The sequence below is a fragment of the Cucurbita pepo genome, chromosome 20 (genome assembly GCF_057944985.1).
Source record: "Cucurbita pepo subsp. pepo isolate OVF chromosome 20, ASM5794498v1, whole genome shotgun sequence".
NCBI classification, from domain to species: domain Eukaryota; kingdom Viridiplantae; phylum Streptophyta; class Magnoliopsida; order Cucurbitales; family Cucurbitaceae; genus Cucurbita; species Cucurbita pepo.
In genome coordinates this window covers 212,228-234,047 of record NC_141817.1, presented here as the reverse complement: position 1 = coordinate 234,047, position 21,820 = coordinate 212,228, and the positions used below count along the sequence as shown (strand labels likewise).

Sequence of the window (21,820 nt, the reverse complement as noted above, 5' to 3'; positions counted from 1 at the left end):
TTACAACCCAATTTTGTTCCATTGCCATTTCAGCTGCAACTGAAAAATGCACGTCCATCTCCAAACCAAAGCACATTTGATTTCATTATTAACAATCACAAAATTTAGAAGAAACCTACTCAGAGAAACCAAGAATCTCTTATTTTTGTGTAAGCACTGTTAATAACCAAAGCAAAAGGGGGGATTCGCCGTGAATTGCATCACCTACCGGCGAACAGAGCAGGAGTTTCCGAGGAGTACAAACCCTGCGTGGAACTACGCATTCGGAGTGTCGGTGGGTAAACAAAAATCTGAAATGGGTCTAACATGGTGGAGAGGGAGAACCAGTGCCTATGGAATCGAGGAATGAAAGCAAGGACGGGTTGCAAGCATAATGAAGAGCAACACCAGACACCAGTTCATTGGCCCGCTTGCCATCATCATCTCGCCCACCCCGGAACAAATGCAGGGTGATGGCGCCTCCGGACGGTCGGGCAATGGTGGGAGTTCTAACGGTGGAGGAGAACGAGGAGGAGGGTGGTGTGGAAACGGTGGAGAAGAATGGGGAGGGTGGCGTGGACTTAGGCGCTCAGGTTGGTTAGCACCAACAGGCGTTGAATTGTTGGCGTCGCTCAAGCGTTGGAGGACTTGGACTTGGAGCTTAAGACCCATGAGGCAGTACTGAAGCCGGCCGCATATGAAATACCGACTGCCAGGTTGGTCCAGGTGGATCACTGTCTTCCCATCACTGTGAGTGCTGATTGGGTTCACGGTGCGGCAAATGGAAAAGTCTGTTCGGTTCACTTCCAGCACGTCGTGAACTGGCAAATAGTTAAACACTGACCCACACCAATCAAACAAAGAGAATAGGTTACACATCAAACTCTAAAACTTTGTCCACTAACTTCTGGTTTTAACTATTTCAAAATCATGAGCTATGGATTCGGTCCAACTCCACTACTAATAAAGACTGGTAATATCAGCACAATGAAGACTATATTCCTTGCTTTCATTTTTTGTTCCAATTAATATAGATTGATTCAAGAAACAGAGCCATGCAGTTGCGGAATTAAAGAACGACTGTGTTTGCATTAACAAATGTGGCATAGAAAAAGAATTAGAACGATACAGCGACAGAAACAAAAGAATTCAAGTGATCAGTTATAAATTATTGTACAAGAAAGGGATTCGAGGAAAACATCCCCTTGTGTCAACTCAATCAGTAGTTGGAACTTGCATATAGTTCAAGAAGAAAAGGCATGCAAATAAAGATTCTATTAACCCACAACCATGACCTAGAAAAAGTTGAGCGTTCTTTGTAGAAACTAAACAATTCACAATGGGCCGATGGAACAGAACTTAGCAAGGATCAAATTATACGATTTCATTGAAGAGGTTTTCAAAGGGAAGGGGAAAAACAGAGGAGAAATGAACGAACCGAGATAGTCGTCGACTTGGAACGTGGTGGCCGCAGACCAAGTCAGGATGTTGGAATTGAGATCCCAACCGGAAGCTCCACCAACGGAATGGTTGGTTGCTGTGACGCAGCGAAAGAAAATCGCCGTAATTACCATCACGATTATCACCCTCACTCCCCAGCCCAGTCTCAGTGCCTCCATTTTGGTCCAAATCTCTACATACACAGAAGATCAACAAGGACAGTGTTACAAAAGAAGAGATTGAACCAAAGAAAACAGCAAGATTCATAAAAATAAAATAAATCATGAGGAATCGTCATGGCTACGCAAGAATCGAGTAGAGCAATGGGGCGATAAATCTAAACCATACCATGAATTGCTCCTCAAGTCCGTCCAGTGCTGCCTCCAAGTATCGATTACGGGACGGTGTGTTCTGCAAATTGGAAGAAATCGGGTAGAAGAAGAAGGAGCGGCGACAAATTGAACGCGAAGCGGAGAGTAAATTGAATTTCATGCATTACATACACCTCTTTCCCGCCTTTTATAAAACCGTAACAGTTTTTGCATCTATTTCACTTCACGGATTTTATTGCTATTTAAATTAAAATTTAATCCGAAAACACTCTACCATAATTTTTTTTTTTTTTTTTTTTTATATATATATATAAAAAAAAGTCAATAAAAATAAAATAAAATAAAATAAAAGTCTAATAAATCGAACACCATACAAAATCCAAGGCCCTATTTAGAACTAAATTTCTCGACTAAACATGTAATGTTTTATTTACTTCTTGCACCAAATTTAAAATTAATTTACATTCTTTTTTGGAATAGCAAAATTATTGTTAAAAATAATGATTTGGAAAGGAGGAATGAATCCTTGTACAAGTAAATGAACTACATCAAATAAGGAAAAATGGATAAAAATATATCAAAAATACGTTAAGCAATCAAAATCATTACTTAAACAGCAGGAAAGATTTTACAACCAAGTACAAGGAAGTTGTTAATTTAGCATTTTCTCAACGTAAGGAAGCTCAAGAAGACGGAAGTAACAAAATGTTGGGCGGCGGGTCCTCCTATAAGAGTAACCAAATCACACGACCTTGAAGAGTATAGCATGTAAAGCGAAGGCAACTTAAGTAGCCCTTGGAGTCGCCCACTCAACTCTAAGGATGAGATTATCATAACCATATCCATTCAGTTTGTTGATTGCTCTTTGAGCATCCTCACGGTTCACAAAGTTCACGAAACCAAATCCTCTGCTCATACCCGTCTTTTGATCAACTGCAACATAAACTCTGCTAACGGCACCAAAAGGTCGGAAAAGCTCGAGCAGGTCAGGCTCTCTTGTGTCCTCTGAGAGGTTGGTGACACGAACAGAGTTCTCATCGTTCCTACGTCTCATATCGGTTCCGGTCCTGTCTGCCCCTGCTCTCATACCTGGAGGAACATATGTTCCCTTCGTTGCACCACCGGGAGCAGCAGCTGTCGCCTCTGGTGCGGCAGCCTTATCCAATCCCTCGCCTTGTAGTGCCAAGTCCTTGTAAGGACACCTTGAGGTCCAGTGGTCACCCTTTTTGCCACAAGTCCTACATACCATAAGAACAGCACCACCTTTTCCAAGTTGAGCTAGAGGGTCTCCTGCAACCTTCGGCTCTTCTGGTTTGCTACCTGTAATCATTTTCATTCCTCAGAAGAAAATCTATAGGAATAAGGCAAAAAACATATGCTTCTAATTTTTCCAGAGAAGGACTAATGCGAGCAGGGTGTTAAATGGGCACATACATACACAATGCCTATGAAAAGTGCAAATGCAAAATCGCAAAACCGAAGTAAAAAAAAAAAAATTAATAATCACAGAGTGATTTCAAAGATGTCGTGTGTCCTTTGTCCAGAGGATATTGTTTGAGTATTCTCTAGAGAAAACAATAATCGATCATTGGAATTATTCAGTTCAACTTCAAACACAAGGGTGAAATTCCTAAAAGCACGAAACAAAAAAGCACAGTTCTGCAAATTCTATGCCACGATCCTCCTGGCATCGAAAAGTGACTATCTCTACCTTGTTTCAGATACAAACCAGATACATTCACACTCTTTCAATAATCAAGCACCCAGTTTTTCAACATATTCAGCAGTTATTAGAGAATTTTTTATGCTCTCCCACATAGGAGAAAACGGCACATTTAGAGACTAATTTATAAGCAAGTATGCGCTGCAACAGAAATCATGTACTATAATTTCCGAAATCGACCAACGGCAATAAAAAAAAATAAAAAAAAATAAAAAAAAATAAAAAAATAAAAAAAAAAAAAATCTAGATTTATCGAAAACAAACCAGGAGCACGAGGGCGTTCCAGTAGGATCTCCTCGGTGGAGACCATAGTGAGGCGGCTGCCAACATCTTCGTGCACAGCGTCACCAAACTTCGCCCAAGATCGACGCTCAATGGCGTGTTTACTGAGGCGAGCATGAGCGAGCTTGCGAGTACGCGAGGTGGTTGTGATCTTAACCTTATTACCATCTTCGTTAAACTGATATTCAATAGTTCTCTTCAAGCCATTCTCATCTGGACCGATAATTTTCTTGGGAGGTAGAAGAAAATCCAGATCGCCGTCATCGTCATCTAGCTCTCCCCACCGCAATTTGGATCGACTTGCCGTCTGAGCCATGGTGCAGATAATGGAGGATTGAGAGGCAGAGGCTTGCGGAATGCGAAGAGAGAACGCAGAATTGGGGATGCTAATCGCTAGGGCAAGCGACGGAGGAGGAAAGCATATATGGCTGAATAGTAATTGTGGAAATGATAAATATCAAAATATCAAAATATCAAAATTGTTTTTGGTTTTTAGAAACCAATTTTTTAGTAATGATTTTGATTTTGATTTTTTTTTTTTTTTTTTTGTTAAATATTTAATATACAACTTTAAATAATAATAAATAAATTTTTAGGCTTTCAACTCCCACCTCAAAAAAGTACAATATTTATTTAATTTAAATTTTTTTTTTAATAACAGGTGGTTGACCTCCTTGATCTTTTCAAATAAAATTATAGACCTATTAAGTATATATGTTTTATTAGCATGAAATTGAATTTGATGTATACTATAATTATTTGTTTTAATAATAAAAAAAAACACGAATTTTAAAATTTTAAAAAATCTTTTCAATTCATTGGTCTATTAAATAGACAAAGAAATAATAAAGATTTGAATTTAATTTCACCACACGTCTTAGAATTGATAGTAGCTAAGATTAAACAATAAAGATCTTGAACATGAGAAAAACATCATTTCGAACTGCTTGGTAGATGGTAGCTCTTCTCGTCATTTCAACGGCTTGAAATTGTAAATTAATATGTAATTTTACCTATAAATTGAGAGTCGATACATTTCATTTTCGGTGGCTAAATGGTATAAATTTAACCATAGTTAGGTTGGGAGATAAGAAAAGGTGGAAGAATCCGAATTTTGGTGGAAAATGGGGGGAAAAAAGAAAGAAAAAGAGGAAAAAGCAACGAAAAAAAGAGAGAAAAAGGGTTAGAATTAGATGCATTGTGGAAGGTAGAACAGGCAGTGGCCACACACATGACATACCTCCGACTTTCCATTATATGCCAAACCAAGAAAATACAAAATTGAGAGAGATATATATAGAGGGGGAGAGAGAGACAGAGGTTGCTCGTCTTCGAGTTCCGATCTCAACATTCAAGTTAGCGAGCAGCAACTGTATGTTAATGGAGGGGTTGACGTCTTCTTCTGATGAACTGAAGAAGAAGAAGAAGAAGGAGGATATGGAGCATGAGAAGGAGGAGAAGAAGAACAGCAAAAAGGGGGCGTTGGGCTGGATTGAATGGTTGAGAGGTTGGATGTACGTCATTCATGAGATGCTATTTCAGAGAATCCTGGCCAGCCATCTGCAGAATCCTATGCCTCTCCCTCCTGTTAACGACCTTACTTGCATTGTCACCGGATCCACCAGCGGTATTGGCCGCGAGATTGCCAGGTTTTCATTTCTCTCATTTCCTCCGCCTGCTTAACTCAGCCTCTTTCCCAACGAATTTCAATTTTATGGAACCAGTTACTTCCTACTATTCTCGAATTCTTATTGTGTATAGTTCGTTGTGATTGGAACCACTTATTTGGGTCCAATTCTTTTGCGGCTCATTCGGAATGGGGTTTCCGTTCCTTGATCTTCGTGAATCAGTAGACATTTATGCAGTTCCTTACTTGGTAACTATTTGTTCCTTTTCTCTTTAATTTTCGATGGAGCAGGCAACTGGCAGAATCAGGAGCACATGTTGTCATGGCAGTGAGGAACCCAAAGGCTGCTCTTGACTTGATTCAGAAGTGGCAAAATGAATGGTCTGGCATGGGCCTTCCTCTTAATATTGAGGTGTCTAAAATCCACAGTTGTTTAATTCCTTTTAGAAGAGCAATCGTATTGAACTCTGTAGCTTTGCATCAAACGAATTCTGAACTTCAAATGATATTCTACATTATATTCTACAATTTTTTTTATAATAGAACAAGTAGCTAATTATGTTTAATGAGTGATATGTGTTGGTTTTTCTAGGTAATGGAACTTGATCTTCTATCTCTAGATTCTGTCGTGAAATTTGCTGAAGCATATAATGCTCGTATGGGACCATTACATGTTCTTATCAATAACGCAGGAATATTTTCCATAGGAGGTTAGTAATTTTTAACTCATTTGTATTATTTTCCATTTCCTTATTGGCACGTATGAATTATCTAAGTTATTTACAAATGGAAGTTACTTTTCGTAGTAAAACTTTCTTCAGTTGAGGAGATGGTAACAGGAACTATATTGATGATGATGAGAGTACTTTTGTCATTGAAATAGTTTGTTATCGCCATTATATGTGCTTGTTATTCTCTATTTTGAGAACATAATGCCTTTTGTTGAAGTTTCTAGTGATATGGAACATTCACCTGGCCCATTGATTACTATTTCTATACTAGTTTCCAGCTCTCTTGTGCACCTTTTTCTGTTACAAACATTCATGCAGACTATTCCTAGGAGTATAAATGCTTCTTATTATCCTAAAACTCTGATTTCAGAAAATAAAATAACTCTGAATATTCATTTCTTTTCATTCATCTTATTGTAGTTGTGGGGCAATTGCATTCTTTTGATTATAATAGTATTTGTTATTTGGTGAAGAAATATGTGCCAATGTCTTGGCTTAATTTGAGTTTGTTGTCTCTAGAGCCACAAAAATTTTCTAAAGATGGTTATGAAGAGCACCTGCAAGTGAATCATTTGGCACCTGCATTGCTTTCAATATTACTCTTGCCATCCCTTATCAGAGGTTCCCCAAGCCGAATAATTAATGTGAACTCCGTTGTAAGTTTCGCGGGCACTATACAAAAGTATAGAACACATGTTTTTTGCATCATATAATGTGTATACATGTGCATATATTGTAATGGTAATCTGTTTCAAGCCATATCTGTATGCATTATGTGCTTAGCTAATAAATTTTATTTTACTCATTTTATCTTAACTGTTTGTTAGTGCTTTTTTCGTGTATAAGAAGTGATTGACACGTGAATGTTAAGTACTGAAAATTGGTAGCTTTATATGAGTGATAACTGATAATAACCTGTAAATAGCACAATTAAGGGCATACATTGTCTGTGTAATAAAGATATAGCCTAGGAAAAATATGGTATGATTTAGCTTCCAGATCTCTGTAAATTATACACATCAGTTGCATGGAGAATCCAGGATCGGATTTTCAACATTGACATGTTTCAATTCCTACAGCTCTGTGTCCACTGATAACTTGGAAGCAAAACTTAGTTAGTTATTCCTAGAGATCATGTATTCATGGTGGCAACATAGATATTTTGTATTGATCATTTTGATGCTTGTTTCTGTCATTGTAATCATCATTACATGCTTAATATGTAGATGCATTATGTTGGCTTTGTTGACACGGAAGACATGAATATCATTTCATCGAAAAGGAAATTCACAAGCTTAGTTGGATATTCGAGCAGTAAGCTGGCACAGGTATACATATGTTACTCGGCAATTACGCATTTCCTCCCACAATTTTTGCCCTTCTCATGTTTGATGACCGAAAACTCTCTTTTTGTACTTGTATGTCAATCATATTAAATGAACATTACTAATATCCCCGTTTTATTTATTCAATTACTTTTGCTAATAGTTCACCGGGCAAGTTGTTGATTCTTAGATGATGTATTCACTGTGCGTTCAAATCTTACCTTTTGATTTTCTGGCTTGATCTTTAACTACTGATATGTAAAAGCTGTGTAAATATTTCTCATGGGTGCGAACATTACGTAGCTTGGTCTGATGGTTTCTGGATTACAGGTTATGTTTAGCAGTGTTCTTCATAAGAAGCTGCCTGTTGAATCTGGCATCAATGTAGTGTGTGTATCACCTGGGATTGTTCATACAAATGTGGTAAGTTTTTAGCCTTTTATAGCAGAAACAAGACTTCAGATATAGAATCTTGTTCCCTTGGTATGATATAAGATTGAAGTAATCACATATATAATGTTATCCCATCATTATCTTTCAGAAATGGTAACGATACTTGACTATTTGTTAACTGAAACTGTGTATGTTACTGAAGTATTTGAATGACATCTTAATAAGTGGATTGGGTTTCTACTAGACTTGTCAGCTGCTTCTAAAACTTTTTAGAAAATGTTCACTTACTGAAATGCCCTTTATCTGTATGCAATTCACTCTGAGAGCTGTAACGTACACTGTTGTTAATTTTTCTGCAGTCTGTTCTTGTGTTCAGCTCGCATTCCACTCCAAAACATAGTATAATTTACATGATTATTGCTAAGCGTTGTGTTGATGATGACTGTTCAAAACCCACATTCATGTTACCAAAAATTATAGGCCATTGTCTGGAATATTATATTTGCTGTACCTTATAGCTTATTGTAATATCATTAACTAAAGAATTTTGCTGAGCGGTTTCACTATAAGTCAGGTATTAGCATTATATCTTCTGAATGTAGTCAATATGAATTGCGACAAGTTTAATTTTGTCTATCGATGCAGGCAAGGGATCTTTCAAAATTTGTTCAAGCTGCTTATGGCCTAATTCCTTATTTTATCTTTAGTCCTCAAGAAGGTTAGTCGTTTCAAGCGGTGACATTCTTTATTGTCTCAAGTAAATACGATACATGTCAATCTTTTTGGGGGTATTAGTGCGTGCTGCTCGACATGTGGGTTAACCTAAATACTATAACTGTGTAACATCCAGATGCATGCTTTGGGCCTTTGCTGCCTATGAGCCACATAGAGACCATTTTCATAATTTTTTTTTTCTTTGTTCTTAACTTCAACTAATCCTAAAATGAAAGAAAGTAGTAACATCAGATAACAAATTTTAGTTTTAATCTTGATGAAAAATGTAAGAGTATGCTATTATTTAGCAGCATTAATGAAAATCCTACGAAGAGGGTTTGAGGTTAACATACATGGCTTTGATTGAGGTTAATCAATTTCAAATATGTCTTGGCTGAGCCCGGATGCATGTTTTATATTTTCTTTCCCGTCTTTCTCTATGCTTCTTGATATTTGAAATGAAACATGCATCATTATTCTTCGGCAATTGCAGGTTCCAGAAGCACTCTCTTTGCAGCCACGGATCCTCAAGTTCCAGAGTACTGTGAACTACTTAAAGCAGATCAGTGGCCTGTTTGTGCATTTCTTTCCCAAGAGTGCCGTCCAACAAATCCTTCAGAAGAGGCACACAACGTCGAGACTTCTTACCAAGTCTGGGAGAAAACAATGGAGATGGTTGGGTTGACTTCGGATGTGGTAGAGAGGCTATTAGAAGGGGAACAAGTTGGTTGTCGCTATGGAGTTACTGATTTGGCTGACTAATGGTAATTGATTAGTTTTCAGCTTTAGCCTTATAAATCAATGATGAAGCACTAATTCACTGAATTTAATTTCTAAATGAAGATTTTGTTGTACTATTCAGTTCATTTGCTATTTCAATGGATTTAGAGTGGGAGTAGGGCTGGTTTCTACCTATTTTGTAGTAAGTAATTGAATTTCCTTGGTTTCTGTCGAGATATCTTCACACCCTTATTAAAAATAATGATTCATTCCCTTCTCCGTGTGCGATCTCACAATGCACCCTCTTTGGGGTCCAATATTTTCGCTGACACTCATTTCTTTCTTCAATCGATGTGGGAGCCCTCAATCCACCCCCTTTTGAGGCTCAGCGTCCTTGTTAGCACACCGCCTCGTGTCCACCTCCTTCGGGGTTCAGCCTCCTCGTTGGTATATCATCCGGTGTCTGGCTCTGATACCATTTGTAACAACTCAAGCCCACCACTATAAATATTGTCCTCTTTGACCTTTCTTTTTCGGGTTTCTTTTCAAGGTTTTTAAAACGTGTTTGCTAAGAGGAGGTTTCCACACCCTTATAAAAAAATGTTTTGTTCCCCTCTCCAACCGACGTGCGCTCTTGTGGACATCAGAACTAACTACAAAGAATAACCTGCAACAACTCCTCCCAAAACAATAGAGTAACTCTAGTCAGAAAATTAATATTCCTATTTTAGTTGAACAAGAATTTTAAATTTTGTTTTGAAAGTTATTTGTTTACGATGAAGGGCACTAATAAAAAGTAACATATAATATCTCGCCTTAAAATTTCGTACTTTATTTGTTTTTCTCGAAAAAAACATAGATGCTAATAAAATAAAGTAAATTAATTTACATATATTAAATTAAAATATAGCACATGACTTATTTTTTAATTACAAATAATTTATAGTAGCACCACATGGGAAAGAATAATTATAACATAAAGTTTAAAATAATCAAATTTATACCTTAAAAAAGAATATAAAGGTATGTCTTCAAAATGAAATTCAAACATTTAAAACGCATACGTTATTGGAAAATGTCAAGTTAAAAAGGAACTCCCTTTTTAGTATTATTACTGTTATTATTATTATTATTATTATTTATTATTATTATTATTATTATTATTATTATTATTATTATTATTATTATATGAACTCTGAAGTGTTCCTCTCTCTCTCTCCCCCTTTCCCTCTCCCTCTCTCCCCCTTTCCCTCTCCCTCTCCCTCGCTTTCTATTTTCGGTTCATTTCCTTTCCTCGTTAAATGCGTAATCTCTTCAAATTTTAAACATACATTTATCCTCTCAGCTCTTTCGATCACAACCCTCACCCTCCACCTCTCGCCGGAATGGCTCTATCTCGGATTTCCTTTGACTGATTCGGAGGCTCTGCCATTTTAGGTAATTTTCACGGTTTCTTCTTTACCTCACTACTTGATTTCTTCTGGATCACCTACTTCTCTTTCTGCATTTGTTTCTCTGTTATACTCTTTTTCTGTTTACTGTCCACTGATGTGTAAATCCTGCTTGGTTGCTTAGAAGATGAATATCAGCGTTGCCTTAAGCTGTAGACGGTTTTCATTTTGTTCGGTTTTTTTATTCCAGGCATGATAATTTCAAGTTTATACAAGTTCTTTGTAGTTTAGTGCACTAGCGTTCGATGTTCTTCAATTACTAGCTGAAAGCGAGGATTGCGGTTCCTGAAATCCGGTTCCTGGAATCGTTGTTCTTCAAACATCTCTCCCTGATCTTTCTTTCTCCCTTTTCTTTCCTTCCGTTTTCCTCCCTACCTAGCAATCTTAAGCTCAGCTGCTCTCATTTTTTATCTCAACATTTAATTGAATCGCAGCAGGTACCAATTCGTCGGAAAGTATTTTCCATGTTTTAACTCTCCGAGTAGTGTAGCATAAAATGCTTTCGGATTTGTTTGTGGTGATCCAGTGCCTAAAGGAAAAGATCGCAGCAAACAAATCGAGGAAGCATTATTATATAATAACCTGGGGATTTGAGTAATACGGTCTCCACAGTACCATGAATATTGAGAGACTTTGTGATTTGATTTACACTTGTTTATCTTTCCGCTGAAATTTTTCGAGATCTTCGCCAACTTTTTTAAGAATTTCAATTTGGTTCCCCATACTGCACTGTTTATTATTTTTCTATTCTAAGCGCAGGTTGGTTTTTGTACGGTCTGCTTCTTTTATGGCGTTGGATTTTGTGCTCGCCTACCCCAATGACCTTATGGGTCATGCCTTTTTAACTGGAAACTGACTATCATTACTCCTGACACTCAATAAAATCACAACATAAATGATCTTTGTTTGTCCAACAATTTATCGAAATAGTTAATTTGCAATTGCAAAATAATTTCCATGAAAGACTTTAAAGATAGTCATAAATTGTTTTTCGCACCAAACAATAAATGTTTTAAATTATTGATAATGATGGCACATGTATTGTAATGGTTTTGAAGTGTTTGCACCCAAAATTAAATGTGTGCTTGTGCCTTGTAGTGATAGAATCATGTGTTGCTTATCTTTGCACTTATTTTTTAATTAATGTTGCCTGATTCCAGGAAAATTTTGTTCCTTTTATGTTTGGTTATTCTGAAGTAGTGGTTTTGCACATATTTTTGTCGGTTGGTTAACACAAACCGTGTTGTCAGCTGCTAGTGTGTTCTGTGGTTGATGCACTTTGAGCGAGGAGAGGCACTTGAGAGGAATCGGAGGTTGAATTGTGCAGCCAAACGGGCTAACGTTTGAGATATCAATGATGTCCCCGGAGGAAGAAGAGGTTTGGACCCATCGAAGGCCTTCATCTCCATCTTGTGGTATTCTCAGCAGCAACAGAAACAGTGTAATACTCGGCGCCAAGTCTTCTTTAACGTTGTCTTCCACTCTCGCAGGTAACAGTAACTGTTGACTTGAAAGTTAAAACACACCCCTTTACCTTATTTTCAATTTCTTTCTTGTTCTCTTGCCCATAATACTAGGGACCAGGGAGGTGGGGGTGGGAGTTAAGCTTTAGCCTAAGGAAAAGACTTACCTACTGACTGATTACGTATCCATGTTGAGAATTTATTGCAGTAGAAAGGGTAGGTGGTTTGAAGTAAGAATAGTCTGAGAGTCTGAAGTTGGCCCAGGTTTGATTTTGAATTTCCGTCCCCATGGTATTTTGTTCCCACTTTATTTTAAAATTTGAAACTCCGAAACTGTGAGAAGGGAATTCTCCATAATTCACACCAAACCAGGTTACCTTTCGCGTGGGAGGGAGGAGTGTATATATGAACCTTTCTTGGAATTCGGAACAGCGACCTTTCTGTTCTTTCATCCCTACCAATGTGCAGTCCTCAACAACTTTCCTGTAAAGAGCATCTTATCATATGCCTGATTGATGCAAACCCGTGACGACTTTGAACTTTGTGAATCAATTGGCATTTCCTTTTTCATTTGGGGAATTTTGCCATTTTGTTCGTTTAGGAATTCAAATTATTTTGAATAGTTTCAATTTTATAAGAATTTGATTTGAGAGGTTAAGTTCCATTCAAAATAGTTTAATAGAATTTTAAATGATGGTAATATTCTGATAGAGGTTGTATTGATGGATGGGTCGTTTTCCTGGATAACAAAGTTATGCCAAAAGGAACCATCTAGGGCAGGGAACCATACCTTCTGCCCCACGATTTGACAGGAATTCAAAATTTTGAGTTATAATTTGTTGCTATCCTCGTGAACATTTGTTCCTCTATCCTTTATATTCCCAATAGCTATTGGCCCAGCATTCTTTTATCTTTAAAAGAAAATTGCAATTCCAAAGAAAACTGAACCAAGCTGGCCCAATATCTTTTAATAAAATTATAGCCAATATCATTTGTTCGTTTCTGAGAGATGAAACGTCACATCAATAGATTTTGGAATATTAAATCAGTTTAGAGAATCTCCATTACATATTGTCCCGTCTTGGTTTTTTCTTTCCCTCTCAACCCTGAATAGTGTATATTCTTTGGCAAACAGATTATTGGAACTTTTTTCGAATCTCTAATCTTTTTGCTTTCCAAACATAATTGAAACATATGAATTAGCCATATATTTACAAGTTTCAGCTGTCCAATAGTGAATTCTATTTTAAAAGGTGTCCAACAAATCTAATGTGTAGTCAGTTAGCTCATATGGTTATTCATTATTTGGTTTATCGCATTTTCAGAGAGTACTTATTTTCTTATTTCTTTGGCTTTCAAGTCGTCTTGATTGATACATGATGTGCTATGACAGATATGGAGCAGAGGATCAATTTACTTGCTATGAAAAATGCTGAAGAGGACGATGTTGGGAACACATTTGCTGAACGTGCAGAATATTACTTCAACAAACGCCCTCAACTGCTAGCGCTTCTCCAGGAACTGTACACTGCTTACACCACCTTATCCGATCGCTACATCCAAACCATCGCCAAACATCACAAAAGACAGTCTTCTGTTACTTCAACCCTAGAATCTTTTGATGGCGCCGAAGATTCAGGGATCAGTCAGATGGAGTCTGATGCGGAGAGCTCCCTGTCCTACCAGCAAGTGTCTGTAATACCCGTTAAAGATAGTGCTATGGTAAACAATGATGCTTTACTCGCTGAGTTTGTCATCAAGAATGTGGAGTATGACATTATTACAAATGAGGTAAGCATCCTGGAAAAGCAATGCTGTGATTCGTCTAGGAAGACCGAGCTCCAGAAGAGTTTGCTTGAGGTCTTGGAGTCTGAGAGACTCATATTACTGAATGAAAATGCAAGATTAGGGTATAGGGTGGCTTCCTTGATGGAGGAAAACAAGGGGTTGGTAGCAGAGTCCGTTTTCACGAAACGGAAGGCAAGTGAGATGGCACGATGTATGCTGAAGCTGCGGGATGATCAAAGGGTTTACCTGCTTAACCAGAAAATTGAAGATCTTCAGGCTCAGATCTATGGGCTGGAGAAAAGGAATAAAGAGTACTATGATCAGCTTGTGAAGACGGATAAAGCAATGGAAGAGAGTAGATGCAGCAGTAAGCACAAAGACCACAATGGGAAGGAAGTAACCTTGGAGGCATGCTTTCAAATTGGAAAACTTAAATCCAGGAGGGATTCTGGTGTCAACAACAACAGTTTAAGTGACAAAAGAAGTAACAGCCGGAGGAAGACCTACAGATGGTGGGCAAAGGTGAAAAGCATGGACATGTTTTTATGTGGTCACAGCACCAATCCTAAATAATTCCTTTTGATCTATTTAATTAGTGATAGCAGTATTAAGATTGCCAGTCCCGTAGAAATAACTTGGTGAAAGTATCTTTATTACCATCGCATCGGTGACATTGGATGGACAATGAACCCTAGTATTAAAAAGCTGTATGAAATTCTCCCCAAAAAAAGAAGAAAAAAAAAGGAGAGCATTATGATGAAATAGTTGGAAGTTCACACACCTTCTAACACCAACTTTGATCTGTTTTTAGTTGAGATGTAATTAGAGGAACCTGAGTCTATGACAACAATGGTGGCATCCGGCCAGACACATTCAATTCACAGTTTCATAATGCACGATAAAACCAAGCCAATTATGTAGAATTGGACAAAGTATCAAACTTTTCAGTTCTAATATTACACCCTTCGCACACTTCGAAGCTCGGGCGTTTGTTTATAATAAAGTTGACTTGTGCATTAAGAAACATGCCAATTATTGTAATCAACGAAACTAGACATTAAATGCTGAATAGCAAGCACAAAATATTAAATACCCAATGAACTAACTTTAGACAGTATAGTATAGAGATAAAAGGCAATAGCTCCCAACTTAGGACCTGTTTGGTTTCCAAGTACTTAAAAAAGATCGGCATTTAATACTTAGAAAGAGGTTCCTATTTACTGTAAGTCAAGGGACGATTTCAATGGCAAAAGCCTGATCAATCACTTTCAAAACCTATTCCCTCCCCATCGGTTGAAAGAACAATATTATAAAGAAGGAAAGTAATGGAAGATGTATAAAGTTTTCCTATCGTTGAGATTGCCACAAGAGAAACATTCCAAGCAGAAAAATCAGCAAGGGCAGAGTTCGGGATAGGGGCCAAAGTGTGTATTTATTTGCTTAATCTGTATCCAAAGAAATGAAATGTGTTCGCTTTCTTGAAGAATAAGTTTGGAAGAGAAGTTTCTGATTTGAAAATTTTGAACACTACTAACCATGCACACGAACCCTTTGGCTGCTATACTAATTCATGCCCAGTAGCAATCCTATTTATAAGCAAACTTCAGAATCCCATATCAAATTTTCCATCTTCCTGTTCATGTTAGGAATCACTTTCTCCATGTGAGTGCATGCCCTAAGAATAATGACTGTGAGATAGCGAAATTGCGTGATTTTTCCTCCAACATGAAAATGATTAGGAATTATCTCAAACCTGAAAATTCTTAAAATTATTAATCTCTAGACAAATTCTTTTTAAGCTCCAAGACCATAGTGGCAGGGTAGGAACGAGGAGGACACTATAAAATAACCCATTGGGGAACAATTACTCTACAATCCAGTGCACTTGGCCGCTTATATTTCCTGGGATCAAAAGCATTCTCATGCAGAATTATACGAATTCCCAATCAAATTTTCATGAAACTCCAAACTGCATCGAATTTCTATGTAGTTAACCTAATTAAGATTTCAACAACAATCTGAGTCAGAAATTTGAAACCTGGAAACAACCTGAAGGAATGACTGAATCTCGAACTGTTGTCATCAATTATTCTTATTCCTTGATTCACATCTCAGATTTTATTGTGTTCTCACAGCATTGAGCTTCTCCTGAAGTTTAGCAACTCGCGCCTATTGAAGAAATGGTGTGCAAATATTAAATGAATATTGAAGGGCATTCTAGCAGCACTGGGCAAAAACTGAATTCAATCATAATTTGTAAAATGACGAGAATACATATTCGAAAGGGTATGCTTGAAAGAGTTAAGTGAGAAAATTAGATGGCAAACGCTTCAATCAAGTGGTTTGTCATTAAGTTTGAAGTAGTTCTGAAATATAGGTTTGTCATCAACGACAACAACATTTTGAAAATGTTTTTTTTAACTTAAAAAAATAAAGAATTTCTCCCTCAAAAACAGAAAAATTAGCGATAAAAATTCTTCTAGCCAATTCCAACCAACATTTCAATGGAAACCATTTTGCATTTGTTTCCCAGTGCTACCTCCAAAACAAAAACTAGAAAGAAAAGAAGAAGAAGAAGAATAAGGAAAAATTCCTGAAAATTGGTGAATTGAAGCGGTTGCTCTTTTGTCCTAGAAATGAAATTGCCCATAGTCTCCTCATATTAAGATAAGTGAATCAATACCTTGAATGACTTTGAACGGCGAATTGAAGGATCAATTTCTAAAGCTGTTGAATATGACATCTCAGCCGAATCAAAATGGTCCATAGATAAGAATACGTCACCTTGACAAATGTAAGCCTGAAAATTGAAAATTAGGAAACATGTCTATGGAACATTACGATAATTTACTCCAGGGCTAGACTCCTTTTTCCCCATATCCTACCGGTTAAAGGGCAAGAATTTGTAATGATCTTCAAAGGGTTGCTTGTTTATTAGTTGGGTGAGGGTTAGAAGGACCTCTAAATTACAGTTTAGCATCATCCTTCTTTTGAATTTTAAACATAGTTCTTTTCTCTACATCCATCCATGTGTGTCCTGGAAAATTTTAAACTAAAACCGAGTGGCATTCATTTTTAATCCAAACATATAAAGATTCATGCATCACAAAGACTCAAGAAGCCCAACAAAAAGTTGATACCCGAATTTACAATTATAGATGATGTTCATGTCCAAAGTTTTTCTGTTATCCTCCGAATTTTCTTTTGCACTCGACACCTAGAGCTTGGCACTATACAAATCTGCTTAAGAACATTTGAAGTGGAAGAAATCGGAACTCTATATATCGTAGATCTTGTCCATAGTTTGAGGTACTACTACCTGGTCTCCAGATGGTAGTTTCAAACATTTTCTCCCTTCGTCGTTGAAGTGTAACGGCCTAGTTCATTTTTAGATGGAATGTAATTAATGCACATGGAGATTAAGTAAAATACTTCTCACCTCGGGATATTGAGGAGCTACTCTTAGAGCCTCATTTGCATCTTCAAGGGCACCAGCATGATTCCCCAGAGCCAATCTTACGATGGACCTGAAAATTTAATAGTCTGTGTAACTAAATTTTTTGGATACAGCTGCTTTAGTAAAGACATAGATAAAGAAAAAAAAAAGTAAACAAATGCTAGAGAGACGCAGGATAAAATCAACAGCATAGAGCATTTGGGAAGAACTTCGGGACCTAAAATTGAATGAGTACTAACAATTATCGTAAACTCAACGATTGTTACCAAATTTACTATTGGAAGAAAATATAGTCGACGATTTGTATACAATAAGATACAACGTGGAACTAGAAGTAGAACACCTGTCCTTGAATATTATATGGATACCTCCACATGGTTTTAATTCTATCGCCTGCAACAAATTGAATCAAGGCATCATACACAATGTATTATTCTGAACAAAGTTCCAAGAACGAAGAGTGGAAACTAACTAATCAATGAGATCACACAGCAAAAGGCGGAACAGTTTACCTTCGAAAGAAGTAGGTCAGCCTGAGAGAAATTCCCGTCCTCCACCTCACATTGGGCTCTCTTCCTCAGAGCAAGAGCCTCCAAACTCTTAGAGACGCCAAGAGAATCAGAAACTCCACCAGACAATTGCATGATGACCTCGGCAGCACGAGCAGGCGTGGCGCAATGGCCGACGACGAATCCATCGGGCAAAACAGCGACGTTAGGGCCAGCGCCGCACTTCCCCAAGCAACCAGAGGGATTAACGGTAATAGTGGGAGGTGCGAGGGCGCTGAGAGTTTCGAGTGTCTGAAAGGAACCTTGACGTCGGCAAGTGCGATTGGTGCAAACCCGAATCTCCTGGTTCTGAGCACGAATAGGGGTAAGGGAAATGGAAGTAGAAGAGAAGGAAGTAGGGTTAGGTGGGAATCGGAGAGGGATGCAGAGGAGACACAGCGTTGCCGTCATTCCCGCGTTCTATCCTTTGCTATTGGCTTTCTTCGCTTTTATTACAGAATGTGGAGACAGGCGACCGGGAAGCAACCGGCAGCGCGCGCAACCTCGCCTCTATTAATTAATTTCATTGGTTTTAATTGCAGATAATATTATTATTATTATTATTATTATTATTATTATTAAACTCTTTTCTTTAAATTGAATACACACAGATATGAATATTTTATCACAACTCTTTTCAGTTAAATAACATCAAATGAAATCTCCCCCCAAACAGACCCCTTCTGAATCAGCGCGCCATTGGTGGTGGATACAACTTTAAGATAAAGATTTGAGAAGAAACATCCAAGCACACAATGATGGCCCTGCAAGAATCTCCGCGGAGAAGCTAGCTACGCAACTCTCGGATTGAAAGGATGCTTGGAAGATGTAAAGGTACGGCAGACATGGAACAAACACACAACAAACTAACGTAACGTTCCTCCTCATCATGAAGAGAACAGGTGGTTAGAGATATTATGATAAGATTTAAGAATGATGGATCGAATTCATAAAAACTTGTCTCAACCAATTCTAGTAGTAAGAAGTATAAAACGCCACAAAAACACTCCTTTCCCGAAGGGATTTCTCTAAGAACAACGATTTTCTTCTGCGGGAGCTTCAAAAGTCTCCCCATCAACAAGTTCTGGAACGTCATCGTCATCCTCTTCTACATTCTTTGCATCAACATCAACACCTGCTCCAGGTGCTTGCTGTTTGAACTGCTCGGCTAATTTTCGCAAGTTGTCCAAATTATCTGGCCCTGAGGGTAGTAGTAATAACAGAAACATTATTTACAAGTTCAAACCAATGGAGCTCTAACAATATAAGAAATAAAAACACTCGAGAGATAAAATACCCAATTGATTGATGATACCAGGCAAGATGTCCTGCAATTCTGTAGTTGGGAAACGCACAAATTATTAGATAAAAAGACAATCGGAGGACCATTTCAACCAAGAAAAATTGAGCACCATCAAATGCATGACAGCCAATTAACGTCAGCACAAGTAGACAACAAGATCTATTGTACAAACCAAATGATTTTTAAGAGTAAGACATACTTTGAAGGCTGGTAAGAAGATGCAGCCTTAATGAAATAGATACCATGAAAACTAATCAAATGCAATTAAAACTGATTGATCTGACACGGTCGAAGAAAATTCTTTTCCTGTAGCCCTGATCCAATTGCCCAAAACAAGAAACCATTCTTTCGAGGAAGTACTAGTATTCCCCACAAAATGCCTCAAAGGGTTTGTCCGGTATGTCAATTTATGTTAAAGCAATGGAAAAAATAAAATTGTGTTATTAGATTTACAGCATAGTTTAGCAGAGATACGTACTCTTTATTTGAGGAGAACCACTAACAACCCAGGTGTTTGCAGCAATAGATGCTTGAACTGGACAGGAAATAAGTTAAAAAATAATGTTACGAGTCATCCAAGAATGTGAAGCAATAAGATGGAAGTACAATAAATTGACAAATAAAATTTACCCTTCGGGTTGTTGAATTGGATAACCACATCGTCCTTGAAAATGTTGACCTCCTCAATGGCAGGAATGGCATTCACCCCAATTCTCTTTAGGGTGCTCTGGAGCCTTTTGTCATCAGTTGTGGTGGTCTTATGAACTGCCTTCTTCTTTCTATTATCAAGGGCATTTGTTTGAAAATAAAAAACCCAACCAATGGAATAACAAGGTAACGTCTTTAGGTAATTTCATTGAAGAAATAACAGAAAGACTACGACAATTGAAATTATACTCTTTTTTTCTTTTTTTTTTCTTGACAAATACAAGACAGTGGGATGTGAATGACACGGAAAGACTTATCAAGTGCAAATTACCATAATTTAACCAAGATGTTGTAATTATTGCATCACCTTCTGGAGGTCTTAAAAAGACTTCAGTTTAAAAAATCATCAGGTCAGACAAATAAGGTCAGAGCAGAACAACGAGCTAGACGTTTCAACAGTGGCATAAATTATGGATTAGCTGAGATTCCTATTAATTTCCTCAATTTTAATTTGTATTTGAAAAAAATAAATTTAAATTAATATGAATATATTAAACTTCAAGAGAGCTTAAATTCTTACCGCAGTGCAAAATTGAAATTTAGGATGGTTATAATGATCCATTAAATTTTTAGGCAAAGAATCCAGGTACATATGATATATAAAAGGTTGGTTAACAATTTTAGGCAGTTCATTATCCTCACAATGAAGGTCAGAAATCCAAACTTCAACCACATCACCTTATGTGCTGAACAATGGAATGGGAAAAATAAAATATTACAGAATTACCTTCTCACGGTACCCTTTCCACCGGTGCGAACCGCACTGGCAATCTTCCTAAGCCTCTCCTGATCCATCTGCATGACATCAAAACAGACTTAGACTAGGCCAATATACGTAAGTCATAGAGACGCACAAGGGGGAGTTCGGGTTTAACAAGAACTGAATATTTCAAACAATACTTATATAATATAAGTAAAATCCAAAAGCTACGAGCACGATCAGATAGCCACCAAAGCGGGAGAAACACCCAGTTAATATTTTATAGACAATTTTTTTTCTTTAATCACTATCAGTTACTAAAAGATGAGAATCGAAGAAGAGACGGCACCAACAAAATAACCAAAATGAGATTCAAACAGCATAAACCTTTTTAAGAGTGCTGAGTAATGACCCTTCCCTGAGCAGACACACATCCTTTAATAAAAAAAAAATACCCAAAACGAAATGCAGCAATCAAAATGTCGTTAAGTTCCATTAGAATTCCTAATTATATAAGAATGAGGTAAAAACGAACGTACACTATTGACTTAATTTCGGTTAAGAAATGGGACCTAAATGCAGAACAAGAACAAAATCTTGCAGGAGAAGAGGACGATTAAAAAACGATAGGAAAACCGTAGCGTGCTAGAAGATAGAGAACTGGGATTAACGAATCTCTAACAACTTCGTCTGAACTTACAAGCCCAAGTATGAGTGAATATTGAAAAAGTCCCGACAATAGAATCTAAGAACCAAGCGGGAGAAGAGATTAAAGAAGAAATAGAGAGATGAAGGGCGAAGAGGACGGATGGAATTACCTTTGGGCTAGGGTTTTGGAGATGGGGGATTACGCAGAGGCTGGCGGAGAAGGGCAGACTCCCGGACGGCGCTAACAGATGGTTTTAGCCCTTTCGCTCCATATAATAATAAGAGGTTGCTAAAGCTACGAACCGATCCACGAAAACAAAAATTCATCTTGATCCGACGGTCGATATACGATTTCAAATACAGACGTGGCTGATTCTAATTGGTACAGCTTGGTTATTTGATTTACATTCTCCCAGAAAGAAGCAACGCATTTGCCAAATTAAATAAATAAAGATAATCCCAGTGGGCCGCAATGGGCTAAAACAACA

The 21,820-nt window shown here is 37.5% G+C and overlaps 6 protein-coding genes across 12 annotated transcripts; 2 read left to right on the top strand and 4 right to left on the bottom strand.

Moving 5' to 3' along the window:
• Positions 1-19: 19 nt before the first annotated feature.
• LOC111783638 (uclacyanin 1) lies at positions 20-1,960 on the bottom strand. The gene is made up of 3 exons (XM_023664556.2): positions 1,768-1,960; positions 1,418-1,612; positions 20-818 (listed from the first exon to the last, which is right to left on the bottom strand). The coding sequence occupies exons 2-3, from the start codon at positions 1,596-1,598 to the stop codon at positions 331-333; spliced, it is 669 nt and encodes a 222-aa protein (XP_023520324.2). The 5' UTR covers positions 1,599-1,612; positions 1,768-1,960; the 3' UTR covers positions 20-330.
• Positions 1,961-2,326: 366 nt separating this feature from the next.
• On the bottom strand, positions 2,327-4,200 carry LOC111783709 (uncharacterized). The gene is made up of 2 exons (XM_023664629.2): positions 3,739-4,200; positions 2,327-3,071 (listed from the first exon to the last, which is right to left on the bottom strand). Exons 1-2 carry the CDS (start codon positions 4,070-4,072, stop codon positions 2,536-2,538), a joined length of 870 nt encoding a protein of 289 aa, XP_023520397.1. The 5' UTR covers positions 4,073-4,200; the 3' UTR covers positions 2,327-2,535.
• A 709-nt stretch (positions 4,201-4,909) lies between these two features.
• Positions 4,910-9,461, top strand: LOC111782785 (dehydrogenase/reductase SDR family member FEY). Its single transcript, XM_023663587.2, has 8 exons — positions 4,910-5,405; positions 5,675-5,795; positions 5,976-6,093; positions 6,634-6,770; positions 7,341-7,442; positions 7,770-7,862; positions 8,478-8,550; positions 9,040-9,461. Exons 1-8 carry the CDS (start codon positions 5,014-5,016, stop codon positions 9,306-9,308), a joined length of 1,305 nt encoding a protein of 434 aa, XP_023519355.2. The 5' UTR covers positions 4,910-5,013; the 3' UTR covers positions 9,309-9,461.
• A 1,028-nt stretch (positions 9,462-10,489) lies between these two features.
• On the top strand, positions 10,490-14,748 carry LOC111782783 (kinase-interacting family protein-like). Its single transcript, XM_023663585.2, has 3 exons — positions 10,490-10,703; positions 11,968-12,207; positions 13,574-14,748. Exons 2-3 carry the CDS (start codon positions 12,072-12,074, stop codon positions 14,539-14,541), a joined length of 1,104 nt encoding a protein of 367 aa, XP_023519353.2. The 5' UTR covers positions 10,490-10,703; positions 11,968-12,071; the 3' UTR covers positions 14,542-14,748.
• On the bottom strand, positions 13,899-18,412 carry LOC111782784 (tetratricopeptide repeat (TPR)-containing protein). 7 transcript variants are annotated; one of them, XR_015414686.1, is made up of 7 exons: positions 17,938-18,412; positions 17,769-17,818; positions 17,408-17,495; positions 16,652-16,768; positions 16,019-16,137; positions 14,750-14,829; positions 13,899-14,659 (listed from the first exon to the last, which is right to left on the bottom strand). XR_015414686.1 is itself a non-coding variant. In XM_023663586.2 (5 exons), exons 1-5 carry the CDS (start codon positions 18,382-18,384, stop codon positions 16,087-16,089), a joined length of 753 nt encoding a protein of 250 aa, XP_023519354.2. In that variant the 5' UTR covers positions 18,385-18,412; the 3' UTR covers positions 15,833-16,086. The 7 variants fall into 7 exon arrangements, 1 of the variants encoding a protein (XP_023519354.2); XR_015414684.1 differs by having other exon boundaries at positions 13,899-14,259; XR_015414685.1 differs by having other exon boundaries at positions 13,899-14,214.
• Positions 18,413-18,840: 428 nt separating this feature from the next.
• Positions 18,841-21,658, bottom strand: LOC111782782 (nascent polypeptide-associated complex subunit beta). The gene is made up of 6 exons (XM_087120579.1): positions 21,503-21,658; positions 20,712-20,779; positions 19,907-20,055; positions 19,755-19,811; positions 19,271-19,309; positions 18,841-19,174 (listed from the first exon to the last, which is right to left on the bottom strand). Exons 2-6 carry the CDS (start codon positions 20,777-20,779, stop codon positions 19,002-19,004), a joined length of 486 nt encoding a protein of 161 aa, XP_086976705.1. The 5' UTR covers positions 21,503-21,658; the 3' UTR covers positions 18,841-19,001.
• Between the last annotated feature and the right edge of the window lie 162 nt (positions 21,659-21,820).